General features: G+C 38.7%; 1 protein-coding gene and 1 long non-coding RNA gene across 2 annotated transcripts; both read left to right on the top strand.

The window, feature by feature from the left end:
- Window positions 1-4,101: 4,101 nt before the first annotated feature.
- LOC138910603 (uncharacterized) lies at window positions 4,102-6,021 on the top strand. The gene is made up of 3 exons (XR_011415735.1): window positions 4,102-5,047; window positions 5,203-5,392; window positions 5,904-6,021. It is a non-coding gene; the product is annotated as an uncharacterized lncRNA (long non-coding RNA).
- A 2,097-nt stretch (window positions 6,022-8,118) lies between these two features.
- Window positions 8,119-9,970, top strand: LOC138909369 (uncharacterized). Its single transcript, XM_070200564.1, has 4 exons — window positions 8,119-8,226; window positions 8,415-8,621; window positions 8,687-8,917; window positions 9,155-9,970. The coding sequence occupies exons 1-4, from the start codon at window positions 8,119-8,121 to the stop codon at window positions 9,968-9,970; spliced, it is 1,362 nt and encodes a 453-aa protein (XP_070056665.1).
- The last annotated feature ends 15,901 nt before the right edge of the window (window positions 9,971-25,871 follow it).

Genomic DNA, 25,871 nt, shown 5'->3' with positions numbered 1-25,871 from the left:
ATTGGTACAAGAGATTTTTCAACATTCAGGAGAAACAATTCATAGGCATTTTCATAGTGTTCTAAAGGCCATTGGTAAGCTTGCAAGAGACATAATTCAACCACATCCAAGTTATAATGATGGTGCAGGAGATCACAAGCCATGTAATCAACGATATCTCCCTTTCTTTAAAGTAAGTGACATACTTAATAATTATATTATTATATTTTTATATTTTAACTCAAAAAATTACCTAGTGTAAACTTATATTTAGTTTATGCATATATATTTTTAGGATTGTATTGGAGCACTTGATGGCACACATGTGAAAGCAAGATTACCTCAAGGTCAAGAGATATCATATATTGGGCGTAAAAGTTATCCTACTCAAAATATTCTTGCTGTTGTCGACTTTAATATGTGTTTTATATTTGCATGGGGTGGGTGGGAAGGAGCAGCTCATGATAACCGTATATTTAGTGAGGCACTTCGTAGACCTGAACTGAATTTTTTACATCCATCCGGGGACAAATATTATCTTGTTGATGCAGGATATTCACACATAAAGGGATATATGGCTCCATATAAAGGGCATAATGTGAGATACCATCTTGCAGAATTTCGTCGAGGTGCGACACGACAATTGCGAGCACCAAATGGACATAAAGAAATGTTCAATTATTTGTATTCTTCTTGCAGAAATATTGTAGAACGAACATTTGGGGTATGGAAAGTAAGGAGGTGTATTTTGCGAGATATGCCTTTTTATCATATTGACACTCAAAGAGATATCGTATTGGCTACAATGGCGATTCACAATTACATTAGAAAGAAATGTAAGGTGGACAATGCATTCCAAGAAGCTGAGAATGAGAGATATGTGCTGCGTGTTGATCCTGATATTGGAAGATCCACAAGAGTCAACGTTGGAGATAAAGAAAATGTAGAAAATCAAGGAGATAATAATATTTGGATGGCAATTCGTGATCTGATTGCTCAAGATATTTATGATAGTTGAATGTTTTATTCTTATTTATTACAAACAATACATATTAAGTGCTTGTTTCTTCTCTACAAACACTGTGTGCATTATTTAAGGTTTTCTTCTTAACTTTTATTAATTTATACTCCACCCCTTCTAATTTATGATTGTATACTTATCATAACATAAATTATATTTATAAAAAAGATATTATCTAATCATTTTTATAATTAAAATAACATGATAAATAGGTAGAATCTATGTAGAATCTAAAATTTTGAAGAAAATAACGTTTTTAGTAGTGTAAATTGTTATAAGGTCATTTAAGTCATTTTAACATAAAAAGAGCTTATCAGTACTTTTTAATCAAACAGTTTCAGCTGCTTATTATTAGTTTAAGCACTTTTATCCAAACACGTAACAGCTTATTTTTTAAATCAGTTTCAGCACTTAAAAGGATTTTTCAGCACCTAATGCTTATCAGCTACTCTAATTCAGCTAAGCGAAACGGGCTCTAAATAACTTTTTGTGTAACTTTTAAGAAGCCAAATACCTTCTTTTTTTAAAAAATAGCAAATCCTTGAAAAGCTGAAAGTGTCAACCAAATTGCGAAGAACTAGTGTTCAACTTACAATCCTCTTATAAGAATTATCCTTGGACCTTGGTAGAAATATTCCTTGTCTGATAGGGTTCTTCACCTTCTTAATTTCCCAAGCCAGTCCATCTACCAAGAATGACTCTAACACGTAAAGCTTATCTGTGATGGAAATGGCCTCAAACTTCAACTAAATAGTACCCTTTCAACATTTACAATATACTCAGCTTTTTTTCAATTTATGTGTTGCCTTTTCTTTTTTGTCTGTCTCAAAAAGAATAATGATATTATTTTATATTTAGAAACAAATTAACTTTTAGACCACAAATTTTAAGATTTTTTATTATTTTCTTAAATTTCATGTCCAATTAAAATGCATCACGTAAAATGGGACGAAAGGAGTAATTAGCAAGGGTGATTTACACAAATAGGATCTTTCGGTGCCACCATTTACATTTTGATCTCGTTCAGAAAAACCTGGGCGAGGGAAATGCCTCAGCATCAGATTTTGGAAGTATGCTTAATGCGATCGTCAGGTTCTTGAGATGATCGTCAGGATTTCTTATCAAAAATCCCGGTGATCACCGTAATATGCTACAAATTCTAACCTTTTGTATTGTAGCTAAAAGTTCTGGTGATTATCACGATTTGTGGGTACTTTAAAATTTTGATAAGCAAGATTTTAAAAAATGTATCCCGCGTAATTTCAGCAATTAGCAATTTAGAATGGGCTAATGAGTAGGATTCTCCTCCGTGCCTCAGGCTGTGTGGCCCAAGGCTCCAAGCCAAGCCCATCTTAAATAGTTGAGGACGAAGTGCAGCAATAGCAACTTTTAAGTCCGTTATTTAAAATATATTCATAATTTACAATGAATTTAAAAATTAGCTAATTCACCCAAACTTCAACACTAATTATCTGGAATTTGAAAATTCGGGATTTAGTGTCCTCAATTTTTGAGATGCTAATTTGAAATTCAGGAATAAGTGTCCTAAATTTCTGAACTACTAATTTAAAATTCAGGACATAAGATTTGAATTTCTGGATACAATTTTCAAAAATTAGGACACAGTGTCCTGAAGTTTGAATTTTGAGTTTTAAACTCTAGGACTTTAGGACTAAGTATCCTGAATTTAGAAATTCAGGACTTAGTGTCGTGAATTTTTGAGCTGCTAATTTGAAATTGATCAGGACTAAGTGTCTTGAATTTTTGAACTACAAATTAAAAATTCAGGACATAAGATTCGAACTTATGGACATAATTTTCGAACTTTAGGACATGATGTCCTGAAGTTTGAATTTTACGACGTTTAAACTCTAGACGTCGTGCCATGAAATTTGAGCGAAATTGACTAATCTTTATATACATTGTAAATTGTGAATATATTTTAAACAACATGCTTAAAAGTGGCTACCTAGTGGCATTTCCATAATAGTTGACTAGGGGTATCAATGGTTCGGTTCGACTGGTTATTTTGTAAAATTCGTACCACACCAATTTTTCGGTTATTCTATTATGTATAACCAAAATTGGACTTTTCGAAACCGTCCCAATCATATCGGTCTCTCTTCGGTATCAGTATCGGTACGGTTCGGTTAATTTTCGGCATTCTATTAGTAGGAGTAGAATACAATAACATACGTACTTTTATAAGACTTAACAAAGCTTTCTAGACATTTTTACATTTGAAAGGGTGATGAATTAAGAAAATATGAAAGATAGCTAGAATATAGATCCATCAACTATTCTACAGAGGCGTAAAATAAACTAAGCAAATTAATACAAAGAAAATATAAATCACACAGTGGAAAGATATTAATCAAGCTGGGACTGAGACTCAAGAATAAAGTTTATAGAAGATTGAATATTCATAAAGATAAATCTAAATCATATGAAATAAAACATATTCAATGCATTGTAGTTTGCTACTTATAATCGCTACAATGTCTTGTGTCTTAGCTTGCTAGTTACAAATAATTTAGTTTCTATAGGAGTAGCATAATAAGTTTGAGAATTAGGATATTGAGTTTAATTACTTGTTGGCTTGTAACTGTTTTCATAATTCCAAGACTAAGGAAAAACTTAATGCTTTATTATTTTTAAAATTAATATATAAATATATTTTTCACATGTAAATTTATTCGGCACGGTTCGGTATTTTTTTTGGTTTATTTTTATAAAATAAAAAACCTACCCTAATTATCGGTACGGTTATAGATTTATATAAAAGCCTACGATTTTATTAAAAGAAACCTAAAAATCGTTTCGTTACGGTACGATTCGATCGGTTTAATCGGTTTTTAAATATCCATTTACACCCTTGACAACCGATGAACTTACACATCAAGGAAATAGCCAAAATGTGTGTGTGTGGGGGGGGGGGGTAGTGAAAGGATAAGAAAGTCGCTACAAAAGAAAATTTGTGACGAATTCTTGGTTGGTCCATTATATTCTTCTTAACAAACCTAAAATTCGGTTTGCATTCTCCTTTTCAGCTTGTAGTAATCACAACGTGAATTCTTCAAACGTTTAAAGCTCTTTCAATTTGGTATGCATCAACTTCTTAATTAAATATATATATATAGTCTTGGCTGTATAGTATCCTTTAATTTCATACAACGATGTGCATTACCAATTGTTACAGGGGACTTACATTTTAAAAGAACATGAGGAGCTAATTAGAAACACTATAAAAGCTCTCTGCAATGCAGATATATCTGAAGGAATATTTAAAGCTGGGAAAGATGTTTCCCTCCTAGAGACCGCCATTAGGAACGTTCAGAACCCGCTTAGAAATCTTGGTGGAAATAGAGTGTCACAACGCCCAATTCTTGCCTTCTTTGCTGGAAATATGCACGGTCCAGTCCGTCCCAAACTTCTCCAGTACTGGAGCGACAGAGATGAAGACATGAGGATTTACGGGCCTCTACCCAATAGAGTCTCAAGAATTATGTCTTATCATGAACACATGAAATCAAGCAAGTACTGCCTTTGTCCAATGGGCTTTGAAGTGAACAGCCCAAGGATCGTCGAGGAAATATACTACGAGTGTGTGCCAATGATCATTGCTGATAATCTAGCCCTCCCATTTGACGAAGTGCTCGATTGGAGTGCTTTTTCTGTGGTTGTTGCTGAGAAATATATTCCTAAGCTGAAGGAGATTTTGTTGAGTATACCTCTAAGATGGTATTTGGTCATGCAAAATAATGTCAAAAGGCTGCAGAAGCATTTCTATTGGAACTCAATACCTACTAGATATGATCTGTTCCACATGATTTTGCATTCCATTTGGACTAGTAGGCTCAAGCAGCTTCAAGTATCACAGATATCATAATCCCTCTCGAGTTCAGACTGCTCTAGCTCAACTTGCCCGTCTACTCGATTGAATATCAACATGAACCATAAGGGCTCTTTTTGACGTTTATAGGCTGATATTTCAAGAATTGCTGGTGACTAATTCTCTTCACTTGTACACTCTTGAAATGATATGAGGTATTGAAAGCTTTTTCCACTTCACTTGAAAGAAGACAAATGAACATAGCTTTATTGATAAGACCAATTTCTTTCTGATGGCAGAGGTTTCATCGATTGGTTATTCCTGTCAGTTCGTATCTCTTTTTCCAACTGCAGACTCTGCTGCGATTTAGGTAGTACTCAATAGTGGTGCAAGGATTACAGGTCCCAAGTTTTGCACATGTACATTACAGCCGGAGGAGGAAAGATATCGCAGTTAAGACTTTGTCTCATGTCATAGCATTTTCACACATTTTCCGTACTTTCACAGTTCCTGAGTCGAGGGTTTATCGGAAACAGTCTCTCTATCTTCATACGTTAGGGGTAAGCTCTGCGTACACACTATCCTCCTCAGATCCCACTTGTGAGATTTCACTGGGTTTATTGTTGTTGTTCCCTATTTTCACAAGGTTTCCGCTGAAGTTGAATTTTTTTCAGTATAAACCAGATTATCCGTAGATGATCCTTGATTTTATTTCTCAGAAGATACTCTTAGAAATGAGCAGGGAGCTCATTCTCATACAATTCTAAAGTTATAGTAGTATATATAGAAAAGGAATTTACATTTTTGAATAATGCTCTAATGTCCGACACAGTAAGACTGGAGAATATTCATCTAGTTGGTGATTTACGAAGTTGATTACTCATTTTATTACTTTCGAAATCATAAATTTTAATAAGAAAAGGAGATTTTCACTTCCAAGACACGGGAATTGATGGTAGGATATAATCTCATATTTTAGTCGATTATTACATTCCAATTTACTGCACTTTAGTTGAGTTTGAGCTTTAATCGCTAGTGTTTTGCACTAATTGTATGTTTTATGTCTTGTAGGAGTGATTTTGAGCTCTGTAGATGTCATGGAATGAATTTAAGTGATTTGGAGTTTTGAAATCTGAGTAAAAGCTCAAGGAATTAAGCCGGGATCGTGTTCGGGGATCAACGGATGATAGTTTAGAACGAATAAAAAATCGAGCAGGTATACTTCGCAGTGTCCAGTAAAATGAACATAACGTTTTGCTCGGAACACCGTTTGGGATTCACAATATATTGATGGAAAGTTAATTCAAAGAGCTACAATTTTTATGTTTTACGTTTTCCCAACTTCCCAACAGAACAGGGTGAAACGTGCGCGGCAAATGCATGGCTGCGCACTGACCGCGCATATGGGGCGGAACAGTATGAAAAGTGCGCGGCCGCGCACGTCCTGTCAGGAAAAAGTATCCTTTTACGCGTAGGAGAAGATGTATGTGTTTGGGCCCGACCCTATTGGTATATATACATGGAAAAACGATATTTTTAGGACTTTTGACATAATTTAGACCTAAGGAGGCTAAGGAGAAGTTAGAGAAGGAAGAGTACAAGGAATCCATTATTCAATCCCAACTCAAGATAAGAGTTTGGATTGTTTTATGTTTTTCTTTACTTTACACTTAATTGTGATGAATTACTCCATGTCTATGGAATAGTTCTCTTTAGGGTTTGATGGATTTTGTGTATAGATATTTGTTTGTGGATAATTAACTCTAGTTGTATGTATTGAATCATTTTGGATGCTTTAACTGTTGCATCTTTATTCACTTGTTAATGTAATCGAGAGAGGCATAAATTGTGATATTGTTGCTTTATATTTAGTTGGTTGAAGTCATTAATTCTTCTTAATAATCGAAAGAGGCTAGTTGAATTATTGACTAAACTATGTTAGGAGGATAATTGAAAGAGGTTCTCCTAAAGATCAATCCACTATGAATTCTTGCATATCTTCACGCACTTAAAATTGGTTCATATTGTGAGGTTGAGACATAATCGAGAGAGGAGTTTCTACTAAATAATTGAACTAATAACCAAGTGAATTCAAGAGACTCACTTGAATATTAGAAGTGAATTATCTAGAGTTAAATCCCAAACATGCATCTTGCACCTATCCTATCAACCCTATTTTCTCCCAATTGATATCCTTCTTTGCTTATTACTCGCGTTGTTTGTCACTAGTCAATAGTTTAGACTCTTAGTTAATTTTAGTTTAAATCACATATTTATAAATTGTTGATCATCTTGGATAGCAATCGAGCTATAAACTACGAAAATACTGTTTAACTCCAATCCATGTGGATACGATATTATATTTTACTATATTCGACTAGCGAGCATATTTAAGTGTGTGTTTCAAGCTCGTCAAATTTTGGCGTCGTTGCCGAGGATTGGCAATCAATAGTGTTTGAAATAGTTTGTAGTGCTAATTCAAGAATTTTTCTTTTTATTTTTCTCTTTTTACGTTTGGGTGTTCTTTGACTGTGCGTAGGCTACAGGTTAGATTGGTGCATGACCCGATCTTCTGGGAAGGAATTGCTACCATACGAACAAGAAATCGAGAAACATCTGCGACAGTTGAGGCAGAAAAGAAATCTCTCCGAGAATACAAAAACTGTTGGGCAATCCTCAACCAAAGAAAAGATGGCGGGAGATGATGATAATGTTGATTTGGTTGCGCGAGAGGCAGCCCAACTCAGAGAGAAAGCTGAAAGAGATGCTGAAAAAGCAGCACTCAGAACTACACAAATTGCTTATGAGGAGGAGAGAGCTCGAAGAATGGCTCAGAATCAGCCCTTGGGTGCATACCAGTTTGGAAACGTAGCTCCTGGCCAAGGGAGACCACTTGGTGATTATGCTAGACCGGTCTACAACCAAGGTTTATCAAGTGTGAGACCACCTCTAGTAGCAGCCAATAATTTTGAGTTGAAGCAAGGGTTGCTTCAAACCCTCCAAAACAACTGTGTCTTCAGAGGAAAGATGAACGAAGATCCAAACAATCATCTAATGGACTTCGAGGAGATCATGAACACCTTTCTATATAATGGTGTGTCACAAGATACAATGTACTTAAAGGGCATTCCCCCTCACTCTAAAAGATAATGCAAAGCACTGGCTTCGAAGCTTGCCCTAAGCATCAATTAGAACATGGGAGAAGATGACCTCAAAATTTCTTGCTAAATATTTCTCCTTAGCTAAGACGGGCAAGTTTAGAAGAAAAATCCATAACTTCTGACAGATGAGACTGAGACTGTGTTTGAAGCATGGGAGAGGTTTAAAGAGATTGTACGAAAGTGTCAACACAGTAGAATTGAACTCTGGATGCAACTCCAGGACTTTTGGGATGGTTTGACACCAACCTCACATAGAACATTGAGCAATGCAGCTGGAGGTCCGTTAATGAAGAAGACTCCAGAGGAGATAGTCACTATTCTAGATGAATTATCTGAAGATGCAAATCAATGGACCTCAGAGATTGGTGAAAGAAGAAGATCAACTGGTGTTCACTAAGTTGATACTAACACATCTGTGCAGATACAGCTTGATGCCATGGCAAAAGAAATCAGGAAGCTGACCTTAGCTTCAATACACAATAAGCCTCATGCAGCATGTGATATATGTGGAAGAGGGCACCCTACTCATAAGTGTCAAGCTACCATGGAGGAAGTTAATGTTGTGGGTAATTACAACTTCAATACAATGGGTCAGAAGCAAATTGGCTTTTCATGGAGTTCACCTGGGGTACAACAAATTCATGGCAACAAAATAACTCCAGATTTCAAGGAGCTCCTGGTTTTGTGAATTAGCAAAGGCCGCAGTTTCAGCCTCAACAGCCAATTCAGTCTGGGTTAGAAGATCTGACGAAGTCATTCATTACCAAGACAGATGAGAGATTGGATGCTCATGGTGCAACTATCAAAGAACTGGGTACAAGTTTGCGTAACTTGGAGAGACAAGTGGGACAAATTGAAACTATATTATCTGAGAGGATCCCAGGTACTCTGCCAGCTGATACTGAAAAGAATCCCAAAGAAACGGTAAATGCTATGACCTTGAGAAGCGGACAAGTGTTGAAACATCCCACTCCAATTTAAAAAGAAATTGCGCCTGAAAGAGAAAGTGGGAAGAAGCTGAAAATTGAAAATGATGATAAAAAGACTGAGAAGAAGAAAGGCAAGAAGAGAGCTGAGAAAAAGAAAAAGGAGGAAACTTCAAGAAGGGAGGAATCCAATGAAGAGAGCAAGCACATGCCTGCTTTACCTTTTCCCTAAAAGCTATATAGAGAAAAGCTAGACAAGCAGTTTGAGAGATTTCTAGATATGCTAAGACATGTTAATGTAAACTTGCCATTCACAGAAGTTCTCTCACAAATGCCAGCTTATGCCAAATTCTTAAAAGAGATCCTTACAAAGAAGCGGAAGATAGAAGAGACCTCAGTAGTCAAACTAATAGAGCATTGTAGTACTATCTTGCAAAATAAACTCCCACAAAAGTGTGGAGATCCAGGGAGTTTTACTATACCTTACTCTTTAGGCACTCTTAACTTTGATAAATCTTTATGTGATTCAGGTGCCTCAATTAATCTAATGCCATTGTCTATTTACAAGAAATTGGAGAAGGAGATTGGAGAGATAAGGTCGGTGCCAATATCTTTGCAGCTGGCAGACCAAACAACTATAACACCCGAGGGGATAGTAGAAGATGTTTTGGTGCAGGTGGATAAGTTCATATTTCCTGTAGATTTCATAGTGGTAAATATGGAGGAGAACAAGGAGGTCTCCCTCATCCTAGGAAAACCATTTTTAGCAACGGGTAGAGATATACTGGATATACATGATAGAAAACTCATGCTTAGAGTGGGTGAGGATACTGTGACTTTTGAGATGAATGTAGCAACTGGAGTGAAAAAGGAGAAGCTAGCTGCAAGTGTTGAGTGGAAGGTGAAGGGTGTGAAAGAGAATGCTGTTGTTAGTGAAAAATATAAGTGTGGGGTGTACCCCAAGAAGGCTGAGAAGAAGCTGTCTGGATGGATGTGTGCATTGGTTCGGGCGCGTGAAATGGGGCCCGACTTCGACTCAGACCCCGACTAGAGATTCAGGAAAGTTTTCTCTACCTTATGCATTTTAATTGTGTGTCATGGGAACATGCCACAACTTAAAGTGTGGGGTGGGGGATATGTTTGTATGTATATTTAGTAGGTCAGTTTTTTATTTTGGTTAGTTTAGTAGTTAGAAAAAAAAATTGAAAAAAAAACCATAGAAATTGTAAATTTTTTGACTTTTTCCGACGATGGATATCATTCGATGGGTTTCTTGAGGGATTAAAGTCGAAAGAAAAAAATGACAAAAAAAAATTTTCTTTTATAGGTAGTGTATTAATTCCCCCTTAGTTTTTCTTTGTGCCGCGGTTCTTTTCCAAGGGTTTTGTTTGAACCGGGTGTAGTTAGATTTTCGTTTCTAGGAGTAGGAAAACCTTATGCTATGATTTGAAATGGAAGCAATATCTCTTGACTTGATCATGCCTTGAGAATAGTGAGTTCTTTGGTTGTGACGCTTAGGCTCGGTTTTTGACTCTTGTATAAGTGCCTTAAATCGTATGATCTTAACTTTGCTTAAATGCTTTGACTAGAGTGTCTTAATGAGTCCAATCCTTGAGTGAGTCGTGTGCCATGTGTGTGTGAGGATTTTTGTTATTCTGTGTATTGCATTTGATGTCTAGAACCTGCCCCGTGTGTTTGCAAAGTGAAATAGTAGTTTTGTTCAATTTTGGAAGTGATATAGGTGTTTCTTTGTTGAGCCAGCTATATAGTTTATCCACCAACTTGTGATGTATCGTATTTAACCCCGTTGAGCCTCTAAACCTGTTTTGTTAGCAACCACATTACAAGCTTTACCCATTTGTTTGAATTGACCATCTATTCATTGCCTTTTACCTCTCATGAGCACTTGATATTATTATGAACTTTGTAAAAGTTGAAGTGTGGGGTACTTGGTTTGACTTTTGAGTGGAACTAATGAAATAAGGAGAAAGGTGCACTAGTTTGAAAAAAGTAAGAGCCACTTGAATTGAAAGAAAAAAAATGATAAAATTGTATGATTGTGAAAATAGTTCTATGTTAGTGGTAAATCTTGATGTAATTATGCTTAAAGAATTTGGGAGTTAATGTATATCGATTTGAAGGTGGAGTTATGGTTTGACATAAGTGTGGGGTTTCAACTGTTAAAGTATATGTATTAAAGTACTTAGGGAGGTGTAATCACTCTTATATCTAAATGTATCCTACCCGTCCCGCAGCCTACATTACAACCAATTAAAAATCCTACTTGATCCTTGACTGAATGAGCTCAATTAGTAGAGTAGTACACTACGGGCAAGCCTATGGTGCATCTTTTGTGGCATATTAATGTCGTTTATGAGAGTGAGTAAATTCTTTCTATCTTGAGTTCCTGATTGTTCTTGAATTTATTGTTTGTGGAACTACTGTCTTTTGTTGTGTGAGGGCACTTGATTCATGAAGGAAAGGTAATTCTTGATCTCTATGTTAGAGTAAGTGAGTAAGTTGTGAATAATGTGTGGTTCTTGTGATTCAATTGTTGAGGTGAAGATGTTACACTATTGTGCTTAGTCTATTTTAAATATTCTTGGTGTGATGAGTTAGGAGAGTTGCTCAGTAAGGTTGAGTCTATATAAAGTGTGGTTTAATTGCTCGAGGACGAGCAATGGTTTAAGTGTGAGGTGTTGATGGTAGGCTATAATCTCATGTTTTAGTCGATTATTACATTCCAATTTACTGCACTTTAGTTGAGTTTGAGCTTTAATCGCTAGTGTTTTGCACTAATTGTGTGTTTTATGCCTTGTAGGAGTGATTTCGAGCTATGTAGATGTCATGGAATGATTTCAAGTGATTTGGAGCTTTGAAGTATGAGTAGAAGCCAAAGAAATTAAGCCGAGATCGTGTTTGGGGATCAACGGATGATAGTTTAGAACGAATGAAGAATCGAGCAGGCATACTACGCAGTGTCTAGTAAAATGTACATAACGTTTCGCTCAGAACTCCATTTGGGATCCACAACATATTTTGAAAATCTAATTCAAAGGGCTACAACTTCATGTTTTACGTGTTGCCGAATTCCCAACAGAACAGTATGAAACATGCGCGGCAAGTGCGCGGCCGCGTACTGACCGTGCACTAACCGCACATATGGGGCAGAACAGTGTGAAAAGTGCATGGCCAAGTACGCGGCCACACACGTACTGTCCGGGAAAAGTGTCATTTTTCGCGTAGGAGAAGGTGTATGTGTTTGGGCCCGACCCTACTTGGTATATGTACATAAAAAAATAGTATTTTTGGGACTTTTGACATAATTTAGACCTAAGGAGGCTAAGGAGAAGTTGGAGAAGGAAGAGCACAAGGAATCCATCATTCAATCCCAACTCAAGATAAGCGTTTGGATTGTTTTATGTTTTTCTTTACTTTACACTTAATTGTGATGAATTACTCTATGTTTATGGAGTAGTTCTCTTTAGGGTTTGATGGATTTGGTGTATTGATATTCTGCCGAGATCGTTCGGCCCGATCCAAAATAATGTGTACACTGCTGAGGGTCGAGTGGCATGAACCATAGATACATCTATTATACTGCCGAGGCGTTCAGCCCGCTCCACAAGAAAGGAAGGAAATTACCGAATTACGAGACACGTGTTTACAAATACAGTACATGAGCACATAACGAATATAATCTTTACTGTTTCTCAAATAACTCGCCCACAACACAAAGTGTTAAGGCTCGGCCTATTATACATATATTTATTTCTAAATCAAATTCAGATATAACTTTAATTAATTAAGCCAGTAGAACGAGTTCAAATAATTCAATTATTACATGATAAAGTCCTAAATCTACCCGGACATAAACATACTTTAGCTACGTACGGACTCTCGTCACCTCGTGCGTACGTAGCACCCACAACTAGTTGCACATAACAATAAATATCACCTAGGGGTAGCTTTCCCCTCACAAGGTTAGACAGGAGACTTATCTCGCTCCGAAGTTCCATGACCGGCTCCAACGCCTCTCTAACACCTCAACTCAAAGTCAAATGATCAGTAACTAGTCAAACAATGTGCAACTCAATCAAAATATACTCCAATGCTTATAATTAATCAATTTATAAAAATATCCAACTCCGCTCTAAAAATCAATAAAATCAACCCTCGGGCTCACGTGCCTGGATTTCAAAAATTTTTGAAGATAAACTTTACCCATAACACGAACTCAAATATATAATTTATTCCTAATTATATTTCCAAAATCGTGGTCAAAATTCAAAAATACCAATTTCTAGGTTTTCTACAAAAATCCCAAATTTCTATAAATTCTCATGCTTAAATCTGTATATAAATAATGTATTTAACTCACAATGTGAAGAAATCACTTACCCCATAATAGATGATGAAGATGGCACTCCAAAATTGCTCCAAAATAGGCTTCCATGGACGAAATGAAGTAGAATTGAGCCAAACCCCCGTTTTAAAAGAACACACTGCCCGGCCCGACCTTCGCACCAGCGGTCCATTAGCCGCTTCTGCGGAAAATCCATCGCAGGTGCGGCTCCAGCTCAACCCAACAGTCCTCGCATCTGCGCCCCAAGTAGCGCATCTGCGCTTCCGCTTCTGCGGGCCTCAAGCGCTTCTGCGCTCACGCACTTGTGCGTTTATGCCCGCTTTTGTGGCCCAGGCCTTTTTGCCAACCTTCGCTTCTGTGCTGCCCTACTCCGCAGGTGCGGTCCCGCTTCTATGTTGAAACGACCGCATCTACGGTCCCAGCACTGCCCAACCAAGATCCGCTCCTGCGCTTGCCTGGCCGCTTTTGCAGCGTCGCACCTGTGACCTATTTTCCGCAGGTGCGATTGCACCAGTACTCGGGCCCTTCAGCAATACAACAAATCTCCAAATTGATCTGTGACTCGACCGGAACACACTCGAGGCCCCCGGGACCCCATCCGAACTTACCAACAAGTTACATAATATAACACAGACCTATTCGGGGTCTTAAATCACACCAAACAACATTAAAATCACGAATCGACGATCGAAATCCTTCTTTAAACTTTTAAACTTCGACGAACATGTCCGAACTTTACCAAAACATTCCGGAATGATGCCAAACTTTATGTGCAAGTCACAAATCACGATACGAACATATTCCAAGGCCCAGAACTTCGAACGGACATCGATAACACCAAAATTCATCTCAAACAAAACTTAAGAAATTCTAAAGCCTTCCAAATGCCAACTTTCCACAATAAGCGCCGAAATGCTCCTAGGTGATCCGATACTCAACCTGAACCTACGCCCAAGTCTGAAATCATCATACAAACCTATTAGAACCTTCAAATCCCGATTCCGAAGTCATTTACTCAAAAGTCAAACCTTACTCAATTCGTCCAACTTAAAGCTTCTGAAATTAGAATTTTCTTTCCAAATCAACTTCGAACTTCCCGAAATTCAACTTCTACCACACATACAAATCATAATACCTGAAGTGAAGCTACTCAAGGCCTCAAGCCGCTGAACGGCGCTCTAAAGCTCAAAACAACTGGCCGGGTCATTACATTCTCTGCCACTTAAAGATATGTTCGTCCTCGAACGTGCTAGGGACTGCTCCGGAGTTGTCTAAAATCATTATTTAACACTTCGTGCACCTAACCGTGCCACCACAAACCAGTTGAGCCCATTAGTTCGAGCCAGACTGAAGATCCCCCATTTGATTTAGTTAATAAGCCTTAGAACCAAATTCCAACCTCTGAATTCCTCTACAAGACCTGATTCTAACATACGGATACCGTATCAATCACCACACACTGTACCAAAATATGATCATGCACCTATGTTGAAATCACACCTTGCACCACATAAGTCGGTTGCCCATAATAACATCCTCCGACCGCAATAGCTAGAATTTCACGAGTCTAATGCCCGCAATATGCCTCACGACGCATATAAGTCCTGTTCCAACTCTCGAAATACTGCCACAACGATAGTGATGTGTAAAAGCTAATAACAACCTGCCGAATCAACAGATCATAGAGTCTCTCCTCCTGACAAGAACTATTACCTCATTGTGAACTGAATAATGATATCTCCCTCTAATATACCTTATATAAATTTGATTGCACTAATTTCAGGTCCAATAATTTCGTCTCACCTAGTACAAACTGCTCAGGCAATGAGTCACCTCAAACAGTGACCAAGATCTTATGCAGCACAATCGAAGCGCCAACAAGCCACCACTCGAATATAACTCATAAGGAAGAATGAACTCTGACATGGAATTACCCAGCCTGCGAAACGAATAAAACGACCGAATAGATGCTATGAACCTACCTCAGGGATGAAAAACAAGGCAGACAAAATAAGTGTAAGGAACTATGCCCAACATCTCACCGTTGCGGCGTGCAACCCGATCCACACAACATGCCCATGGCGGCGTACCACCGATCCAAACAATATACCCGTGGTGGCGTGCCACTCGATGCACACATAACAATCAAGAATAAAACACACACATCAAGTCGTAACGCTTATACTTACGAAATGCCCGAATATCGACCACAAGCATGCCAAGTGCATAATACAATTCCTGGGGAGATGGATAGCGCCATACGCTATGAAACCCAAGCACAACTAAGGTGCGATATATGACCTGCATCACGAGAGACACCCTGCTTATATAACACCACAAGCTACACGGGACCTCAACACACATGCGAATAATCAAGCTGTCTCATAACCCACATGGCACAATAGAGATTTACATGGAATAGCTGACAACGGGAATAACATCCAATGCCCGACGACTCCTCCGTAAGCAATGCTATGACGAATGAACACATCCGACCTGACGTAAAGCACACCTTCATATTAGACCCCACCAACGGACCTCAAACCGATTCTGATCATACCATACTGGGCCAATAACCTTCCAAGGATCCATAATGGCCCCATTTATGACGCACACGAGAAGCCGTCCACTCCGGGCCAAGTCCCACAGTTCACAACCAAGGGAATAGAGTGCCTTCCAGGCATAAACTCTCACATTAACGATAGTACCAAAAATCTGCGTACTTGGTTTCAATCTTTAACAATCAGGTGACTAACATGTCACACTCATACACATTTACCCGTGGGGTATGCTCCCACGACTTTCCGCCCAGGTAGCAAAGTCTGTACATCCATACCACCAACTGTACTAATTTTGTAAAGCAAATCAGGAATCCGCTAATCAATACACAAAGCCTTTTACACAGAACGCCGTTCAAAGGTGACACTAAAGAAAATGCCAGCTTACTGTGAACATCTGAATTCTCCCCTGCTTATCCTAGCTCGTGACAATCTTGTCAACATCGAACCACAACCTTGATCCTCAACTTTTAAATTCCCATGCCGCTCACTGCACCTATCATGCCGCTACGCGAGAATACACAAATTCATTATAACCCATGAACTACTAGTAGAATAAACACTTCATTGGCTAGAAATCTTTCACTTAGCTCATTTCATAAGAGCTAATGCAACACGCAACTGAATTCCTAAATCACAAAAAATACAAACCTCAAGTCGTTATCTAAACCGCCATGACTCCTCCGGAATCCATTTACACCACAAGGCCATTTGAATCAGATACCTCCCAAATTAATCAAGTTGTGGTGGCTGTCAAGCCCGCATGTACAACCACAAACCACATGTTGATTCAGCCATTACTAGCCAACCCAACTTCTTCTAATTTACTCTCGACATGTCTTAGAATAATAATAGCTCCATTTCAAAACGTAAGAAGCAAATATGCACTCATCCCGAGTGACCCGCATAACATGACCACATCGTCTCAATACTCATGAACCATCTCATACTCTCCTTATGCGCACAATAGCATCTCTAACTGGTGCACCCATTCTGCAAGACCTTATGCGAATCCAAAGCTATTTCTTCCTTTCCTCCAATATTGCACCGCATACCCGATGATAACATAGAACATTCCAAGTCCTGTTCGTAATCCACTGTGAAAACTCGATCCTTAACCATACGACGGACCCGAAATCCTTAGGTAGTGCGCTTAAATTCTTGAACTCACTAGGACCATTGTTGAGAGTCACCCACTCTGATTTGGTCCCGAATATAATCATCCCCAATGCGCTGCTAGCACACAAACAACCTCTCAAAAAAAAACCGGTTAAATTCTTTTCCTTGTACACATTAACTCTAGGTCTTCCCAAGACTGCACATGAATCGATAAGCCATAATATAGTGCACATTTATCAATTTCATTGCTCGAATTACCCCTGATATTTTCTTTCCTTAGTCATAATAACCCACCAACACACCGATAACTAGAAACCGCATAAGCAGACAACCACGCGATCCAATCATAGACAGTGGGGCTCCCCCACTTAGATTGAAGCTACAATTACATAAACCTAGAACCCACCAAGATTCCTCCTTCTCAATCGCCATGATCTCACACCGTTAACCCACCAAATTCTCAAAACTTCCTGTTAAACTTTTCATAAGACATCCCGAATTATCAGCCACAATTGCCTATTCGACCTCCCGCTTGATAGTAAGTAGAACTCTTCGTAGAAACTTCATCAAAATCATACAACCGCAGACATGTCCATAGGAGATAGCCCACTTATGAAATTCCATACCGACATCTCCCAATGACGCTGCACTGGGTACAACTACCACGAAATCAGTAAACCCTCCTAAGCCCGTGCTTATCCACCAGCAGTACAAGTCTGTTCATTCCCCATTGACATCAGCTAAAAGTCCGACAATACATTCCAAGCTCGAATTCATGTTGCATCCCAACGATAATCAAGTTTTCACACCCCTCTTCATTTCCAGCAACTCCTTTCTTCCATATTCAATCTTTCTCAGTACAGTAGTCACTATTTCAAATAAGGTCAGTAGATCTAGTCACTTTCCACCATGACTCCCAAATCGCTCTGAACTTTCCCAAGGCATGTGGCTATCCTACCACAGAATCTACATGCTACTCCACCACTCTCAATTCGTTTAAACCATCTTCCTTAAGTAACTGCTCGACCTCTACTTTTCATACTTGACCTGCTAGTAATTCAACCACCGCGAGACATTTCCCGCCATGTCCTTCTTCATAGTTCGCTGCCCAAGCGTTGCCTCAAATCAAATCCATACATGTAGCACCGGAACTAATGAATTGCTACCAACTCTAAACCTCCTAGAAGATCATCTTTCTCGAGACATCAACATTAGAAATACCAATTTGATTCAGAACCACTGCCCACAACTATCTCTAACAACTGCTTCTTAGGCGCCACTTTCCAACATCCTACCCCATAGGCAACTCGAAGAAAACTATAAGACCGGTGAACCTTAATGTGTTCCAACAAGGACGACGACACCACATAACAAATGCGAATTCTACCACACTCAAAAATATCAAGTCTCGTCGCTTCATCGACCAAGGCCCGAACATCTATAGTCCGATTGCCTTTTCTTTGCTAGAACTAAATGCTAAACCTCTAAATCATGCACTGAGAAATCCTCTTTTCAATTCATTCACTGCCTCGAAACATAAACAAGCACCTTGCCATTACACAAACATTGTGCGATAACAACGCATAAACATTATAGCAATCCGTGCACAGTCTCGAAACCACAGAAAATACAGATACTGAGCTGGAACAAAAGAACATCCTTCTGCAAGGCGGCGATAATAGCATGCCCGAACATGCAGGGAAAAACATCCTGCACCACGTCTGCAGTACCACTACAACTCCTCGATGCCTAATTGATAACAGGCGCCACACGTCGCGTAAGATTGAGTAGGAAGGAAATAAAGGCATAAGCCTCAAAGGAATCAAATCGCACAATGAGGAAATCAAGAAGGGAAATGCTCCTAACAGCCTTGTAGCCTCTCGAAGATAAGTACAAACGTGTCCGTACCGATCCGCAAAACTCTACTAGACTTGGTCATGACTCATGAGACCTAAGTGAACCTAATGCTCTGATACCAAACTGTCATGATCCAAAATCCATTATAGGTCGTGATGGCGCCTAATGCCGCCGTCAGGCAATCCAACGATGATTTACCAATTTGATTGCTCATTTTATTACTTTTAAAATCACAAATTTTAATAAGAAAAGGAGATTTACACTTCCAACACACGGGAACGTACAACATTTGTAATTTATAAAAGAAATGAAAGGCGATAATAATGTATAAAACCCTAAGCTTCAACTAGTATAACCCCAATATTTTCTAAGGAGTACAATAATAATACAACATCTGTCCAGAATGTAAGTAAGACGGGATAAAATAAATAGTACGATGGAGACTCGATGGACTGCGATACGTAGCTTGACTTGCAGCTTACATAAAGTCTCCTCAACAGATGTGCCTATGCGCCAAGATGATCACCAAATGAACCTGTCAGATCCTGCACATTTAGTACAGAAGTGCAGCATGGGTACGTAAATCAACGCGTACCCAGTAAGTATCTAGCCTAACCCAGGGAAGTAGTGACGAGGGGTCTACATTGACACTTACTAGAGGTCTAAATAAATAATATAATAATGCATAACAGATATGAAGTGCACATCGATAGTGGGGTAAATTTATAAATTTCATAATCTTCCAAATATTTCTTTTAAAGTATAAATTTCTCGATCTTGTATTCTACCTTAATAGCTCAGGAAATGCTAAGTGTCAATATCAAATAAATAAGGAATACCATAAAAATGTCGGGCATTAGTGGAAGGTTTATCTCTTGAATATTCAAACTACTAGCAATATAACGCACGATTCTGCCGAGGTCATTTGGCCCGATCTAGAATAATGTGTACACTGCCGAGGGTCGAGCGGCACGAACCATATATGCATCATTATACTGCGGACGCGTTTGGACGGATACATAAAGGAATGAAGTTACTGAATTATGAGACACGTGTTTACAATACAATACATGAGCACAAAACGAATATAACCTTTATCGTTTCTCAAATAACTCGCCCAAAACTCAAAGCGTTAAGGCTCGGCCTATTATACAAATATTTATTTCTAAATCAAATTCAGTTATAACTTTAATTAATTAATCTAGCGGAACGAGTTCAAATAATTCAATTATTACATGATAAAGTCCTAAGTCTATCCGGACATAAACATGCTTTAGCTACGTACGGACTCTCGTCACCTCGTGCGTACGTAGCACCCACAACTAGTTGCACATAATAATAAATAACACCAAGGGGTAGTTTCCCCCTCACAAGGTTAGACAGGAGACTTTTCTCGCTCCAAAGTTCCATGATCGGCTCCAACGCCTCTCTAACACCTCGACTCAAAGCCAAACGATCCGTAACTAGTCAAACAATGTGCAACTCAATCAAAATATACTCCAATGCTTATAATTAATCAATTCATAAAAATTTCGAACTTCACTCTAAAAGTCAATAAAATCAACCCTCGGTGCCATGTGCCCGGATTCCAAAACTTTTCGAAGATAAACTTTACCCATAATACCACGAACTAAAATATATAATTTATTACTAATTCCATTTTTAGAATTATGGTCAAAATTCAATAATACCAATCTCTAGGTTTTCCACCAAATCTCAAATTTCTACAAATTCTCATGCTTAAATCCATATATAATCCATGTATTTAACTCACAATGTGAAGAAATCACTTACCCCATAATAGATGAGGAAGATTGCACTCCCAAATTGCTCCAAAATCGCCCATGGACGAAATGAAGTGGAATTGAGACAAACCCCCGTTTTAAAAGAACACACTGCCCAACCCGATCTTCGTACCTGCGGTCCATTATCCTCTTCTACGGCTCCGTACCTGCGGAAAATCCATCGCAGGTGCGGCTCCAGCTCAACCAAACAGTCCTCGCATCTGCACCCCAAGTAGCGCATCTGCTGGCCTCAAGCGCTTCTGCGCTCGCGCACCTGCGCGTTTATGCCCGCTTCTGCGGCCTAGGCCTTTTGGCCAACCTCCGCTTCTGCGCTGCCCCACTCCGCAGGTGCGGTCCCGCTTCTGCGGCAAAACGGCTGCATCTTCGGTCCCAGCACTGCCCAACCAGGATCTGCTCCTGCGCTTGCTTGGCTGCTTTTCGGGCATCGCGCATGCGGCCCATTTTCCGCAGGTGCGATTGCAATAGTACTCAGGCCCTTCAGCAATACAACAAAGCTCCAAATTGTTCTGTGACTCGACCGGAACACACCCGAGGCACCCGGGACCCCGTCCGAACTTACAAACAAGTTCCATAACATAACATAGACCTACTCAGGGTCTCAAATCATACCAAACAACATCAAAATCATGAATCAACAATCGAAATCCTTCTTTAAACTTTCAAACTTCGACGAACACGTTCGAACCATACCAAAACATTCTGGAATGACGCCAAACTTTACGTGTAAGTCACAAATCACGATACGAACCTATTCCAAGGCCCGGAACTTCGAACATACATCGATAACTCCAAAATTCATCTCAAACCAAACTTAGGAAATTCTAAAGCCTTCCAAATGCCAACTTTCTACAATAAGCGCTGAAATGCTCCCGGGTGATCCGATATTCAACCCGAACCTACGCCCAAGTATGAAATCATCATACGAACCTATTGGAACCTTCAAATCCTAATTCCAAAGTCATTTACCCAAAAGTCAAATCTTACTCAATTCTTCCAACTTAAAGCTTCCGAAATTAGAATTTTCTTTCCAAATCAACTCCGAACTTCCCAAAATTCAACTCTGACCATATGTACAAGTCGTAATACCTGAAGTGAAGCTACTCAATGTCTCAAACCGCTGAATGATATGCTAGAGATCAAAACAACCGGTTGGGTCGTTACAACGTGAGCCTCCAATTCCACAGTAACTCGATGAAATCTCCACCACCCGCACGATCACGATGCCCGAACATTCCACGGTCTTCTACTGTGTTACCTAAATAATATCCGGAAATAGCAATTTCGTGTGGGAAACATTTCTAGGAAAATATTGGCTGAACTTTTCGGCCACCTTGTTCTTCTACCTCTTTGTGGAAAATATTATATATTTATAAGACAAGTTTTAAGGGTTAAAACCCTTTTCCAAAACCTGTTGGGTTTTCTTTTCCACCAGAAAAAAGATTCCTTTATTTCCTTTTATTTAGGCACAACATGGACTATACAATTTAATTAACAAGGCTTCCAATTATGGAATTAATTTGTAATTTTCAAAATTAATATCCATCATAATTAATTACGAATTATTCCACTAAAAATTCTTAATTGCACTCCTTATTCAACTTCGAAATTCATCCAATAAATCTTATTTAATTTCCCATGTTAAGATTCAGATACTAATCAATTAAATTAAATTACTGACGATTTAATTTAATTGATTATTTCCTTTAGACTTTCGCTTAACTTATTTCATGTGTCGGATACAAAATCCACCGGTCGAGTTTACACATGAAAACTTATAAGCTTTCATAAAGGTGTATCATCAATCTCTAAACCGAGACATGAATTCCATTAACTAACTATTATTTCACCAATGTACATTATTATTATCCAATTTACCAGGCATATTGACCCATGAAAGAATCTCGCCTTTCAATAAATCAAAACAATAAAAATATACATAGTTAATAATAATAATATCAAGATTAAGAGTATAAGTACATCTAATAGCTAGAGCGTTTATTTTGTTAAGTCAGTATAAAATACTTATCTCTACTTGGTCCGTTCAATGCATACAAAATATACTAGCACAAGAAGTTGGAATTAAACCATTCCCATAATCAAGATAAATTATATTTAATCTTGTGCTACAATCATCCATGATGGTTTGCCCAATTCCATCATTAGATTGTGAAATCAAACTTTATACTTATAAGAATCGATGATTTAATCTTACGTGTATAAGCTAAACTCTATACACTAAATCATCTTTTATACAAGCAAAGGACACAGACTAATATATGATCTATTTAAAACTTTATTAAAACTGAATAAATAATTATTTCATAATAAATATTATATCTAAACCAAACCCATGGTTAATAGTATATATCTCAACAATCTCCTACTTAGACTTTTAATCATGACAATTATTAGAATATATTATATCCAAATGCATGGTTAATATATGCCCCAACAATCTCCCACTTCGACTCATAACCATGCATCTACAACTTTCTCAGGCATTCTTTTACATGACTATTAAAAGTCTTCACCAAATAAGGTTTTGTTAAAGAATCTTGCCAAGTTATTTCTGATGCAATGTTTGTCTAGTAGTGCTTTGTCGTAACTATCTAGTTTGGTATTAAACTCTTCAGGGATCCTGTTACCGAAACTATCCCAAGAGTGTACACCAGACTATGATTTTCCTTAGTATTCTCCCACTACAATGAAGTACTACAAATATTACCTTCATTACCTTACAATATTGAAATATTAGTGACTTCTTACTATAGTGTTCACAGTTCAAATATCACTCCCACTCAACAAAGGCATATTGTAACAACCCGATCAGTCATTTTTCGTAGCGCGTCGTTCGGCGGTTTTAGACCTTGAATAGCTTCACTTCATGTTTGATGACTTGTACGCATAGTCGGAATCAAATTTTAGGAAGTTCAAAATTGATTCGGATGGGAAATTCTAATTTCGGAAGCTTTAAGTCGTGGAAATTGACCCTAGGTTGAACTATGTGAAAAAGACTCTGGAATGGAGTTTTGATGGTCTAAATAGCTCCGTAGGGTAATTTTGGTCTTAGGAGCATGTCCGGATGTTGATTTGGAGGTCTGTAGGTCATTTCGGCATTAATTGGTGAAAGCTGGATGATTGTTGGAATGTTTGACCGGGAGTGGACTTTTTGATATCGGGGTAGGATTCTGATTCCGGAAGTTGAAGTAGGTCCGTAATGTCAATTATGACTTGTGTGAAAATTTGAGGTCAATCGGACTTGATTTGATAGGTTTCGGCGTCAATCAATGCACAATTTGTGTTTTTAGCATTGTTTGATGAGATTTAAAGGCTAGACTAAGTTTGTATGATATTTTAGTACTTGTTGGTATATTTGGTCAAAGTCCCAGGGGTCTCGGGTGGTTTATGGATGGTTAACGGATCAATTTGGACTTGTGCAAATGGCTGAAGTGCACCAGTTCTGGTGTAATCGCAACTGTGCAAGATTGACCGCAGGTGCGAGCTCGCAGAAGCGAGCATTTGGGCGCAGATGCGGGGCTTGAGGAATTGGCCCGTGGTTGCAGGAAAGGTGTGAAGGCCGTAGAAGCGGAGTCGCTTCTACGGAAGAGTGATCGCAGAAGCGGACAAGTGCTTGGGAGGCCTGTCCGCAAAAGTGGACATGTTTGCGCAGATGTGCACCCGCAAAAGTGGGCTTAGAACTGTAGAAGCGGAATTTGGCAAAGAAGCTGGGACCGCAGAAGCATCTTGGAGGCTCGCAGAAACGAGTCTGCAGAAGCGGCGTAAGGGGACGCAGGAGTGGAAGAAGCCGTAGACGCGGGTGAGTGGTCGCTTCTGCGAAGCCGCAGAAGCGGTGAAGTTTCTGCAGAAGCGGAAGTTCTAGAAGAACACTTAAATACAAGGGTTCGCGATTTTGCTTCATTTTAAACATTTTGAGCTCGGGTCTTGGCGATTTTTTAGAGCATTTTCAAGGGATTTCTTGAGGTAATTCTCTTGTATTCATTTTTTATCAATAATCGTATTTCTCCATTAATTTTCCCACCTAGTTTGTTTGTATTTAAGGTAGAATTTTGGAGTTTGAGGCTAGGGATTTGGAGAGTTTAATTTGGGGATTTGATTGGCGACTTGGTGTTGGATTTTGGTAAAATTGGTACGGTTGGACTTGTGGTCGAACGGGTATTTGTATTTTATGACTTTTACCCGATTTCGAGACTTGGGGCCCGGTTGACTTTTTGGGCCGAGTTTTTAATTCTTTGCTAGAGTCGTAGTTGAATTATTAAAATTAGTTTCTTGTAGTTATATTTATAGTATGTAATTATTTTGGCTAGATTCGAGCTGATCAGAGTCAGAAAGTCGAGGGAAAGGCATTCTTATCGATTGATTGAGCGAGATTCTAGGTAAGTAACTTGTCTAACCTTGTGTGGGAAAATCCCCTTAGGATTTGATACTGTTGTAAAAATTTGTGATATGTTAATGTCGTGTACACAAGGTGACGAGTGAGTACACGGGCTAAATGTGAAAATTCCGGTTCTTGCTGAGTAGTCTTCTTTTAATTCCTTGACTTAGTTGTTTTAGCATGTGTATTTATCATGTTTAGACTAGTATCGTATATCTACGTGTCTTAACTCTTACTTGCAATTTGTGCAACACGCTTAGTTAAATTACCTGCTTCATTGATTTTGTATCCAGTTTTTAACTGTAGGATTTCTTGCTGTAAATTTGTTGTTCCATAAGTTATGAGTTGTGTATTTAATTTTCGGACTATGAGGCGGTACCTCAGGAGCTCCCCGCTGCATATTTACTTATGGGATTACGAGGTGTACCTCGGGAGCTCCCCCTGTTGCATATTTACTTTTGGGACTACGAGGCGGTACCTCAGGAGCGCCCCTATTGCATATTTACTTTTGGGACTACGAGGCGGTACCTCAGGAGCTCCCCCTGTTGCATATTTACTATTGGGACTACGAGACAGTACCTCGGGAGCTCCCCCTGTTGCGTATTTACATTTGGGACTACGAGGTGGTACCTCGGGAGTGCCCCTGTTGTTTACCTCTATTTGCTGTATTGTTACCTTTCTGAAATTTCTCATTGTAATATTCTTAGCCATTTTATTATATTATTATATCTCCTGACCTGTCTCCTTTTTATTCCAGTAGGGCTATGACATGACCTAGTTACTACTCTACTGAGGTTAGGCTTGGCACTTACTGGGTACAGTTGTGGTGTACTCATGCTACTCTTCTGCACATC

The sequence above is a fragment of the Nicotiana tomentosiformis genome, chromosome 4 (assembly GCF_000390325.3).
Source record: "Nicotiana tomentosiformis chromosome 4, ASM39032v3, whole genome shotgun sequence".
Taxonomy (NCBI): Eukaryota; Viridiplantae; Streptophyta; class Magnoliopsida; order Solanales; family Solanaceae; genus Nicotiana; species Nicotiana tomentosiformis.
Note: the sequence above shows the minus strand (reverse complement) of the source record. Positions and strands in the feature narration are given on the sequence as shown.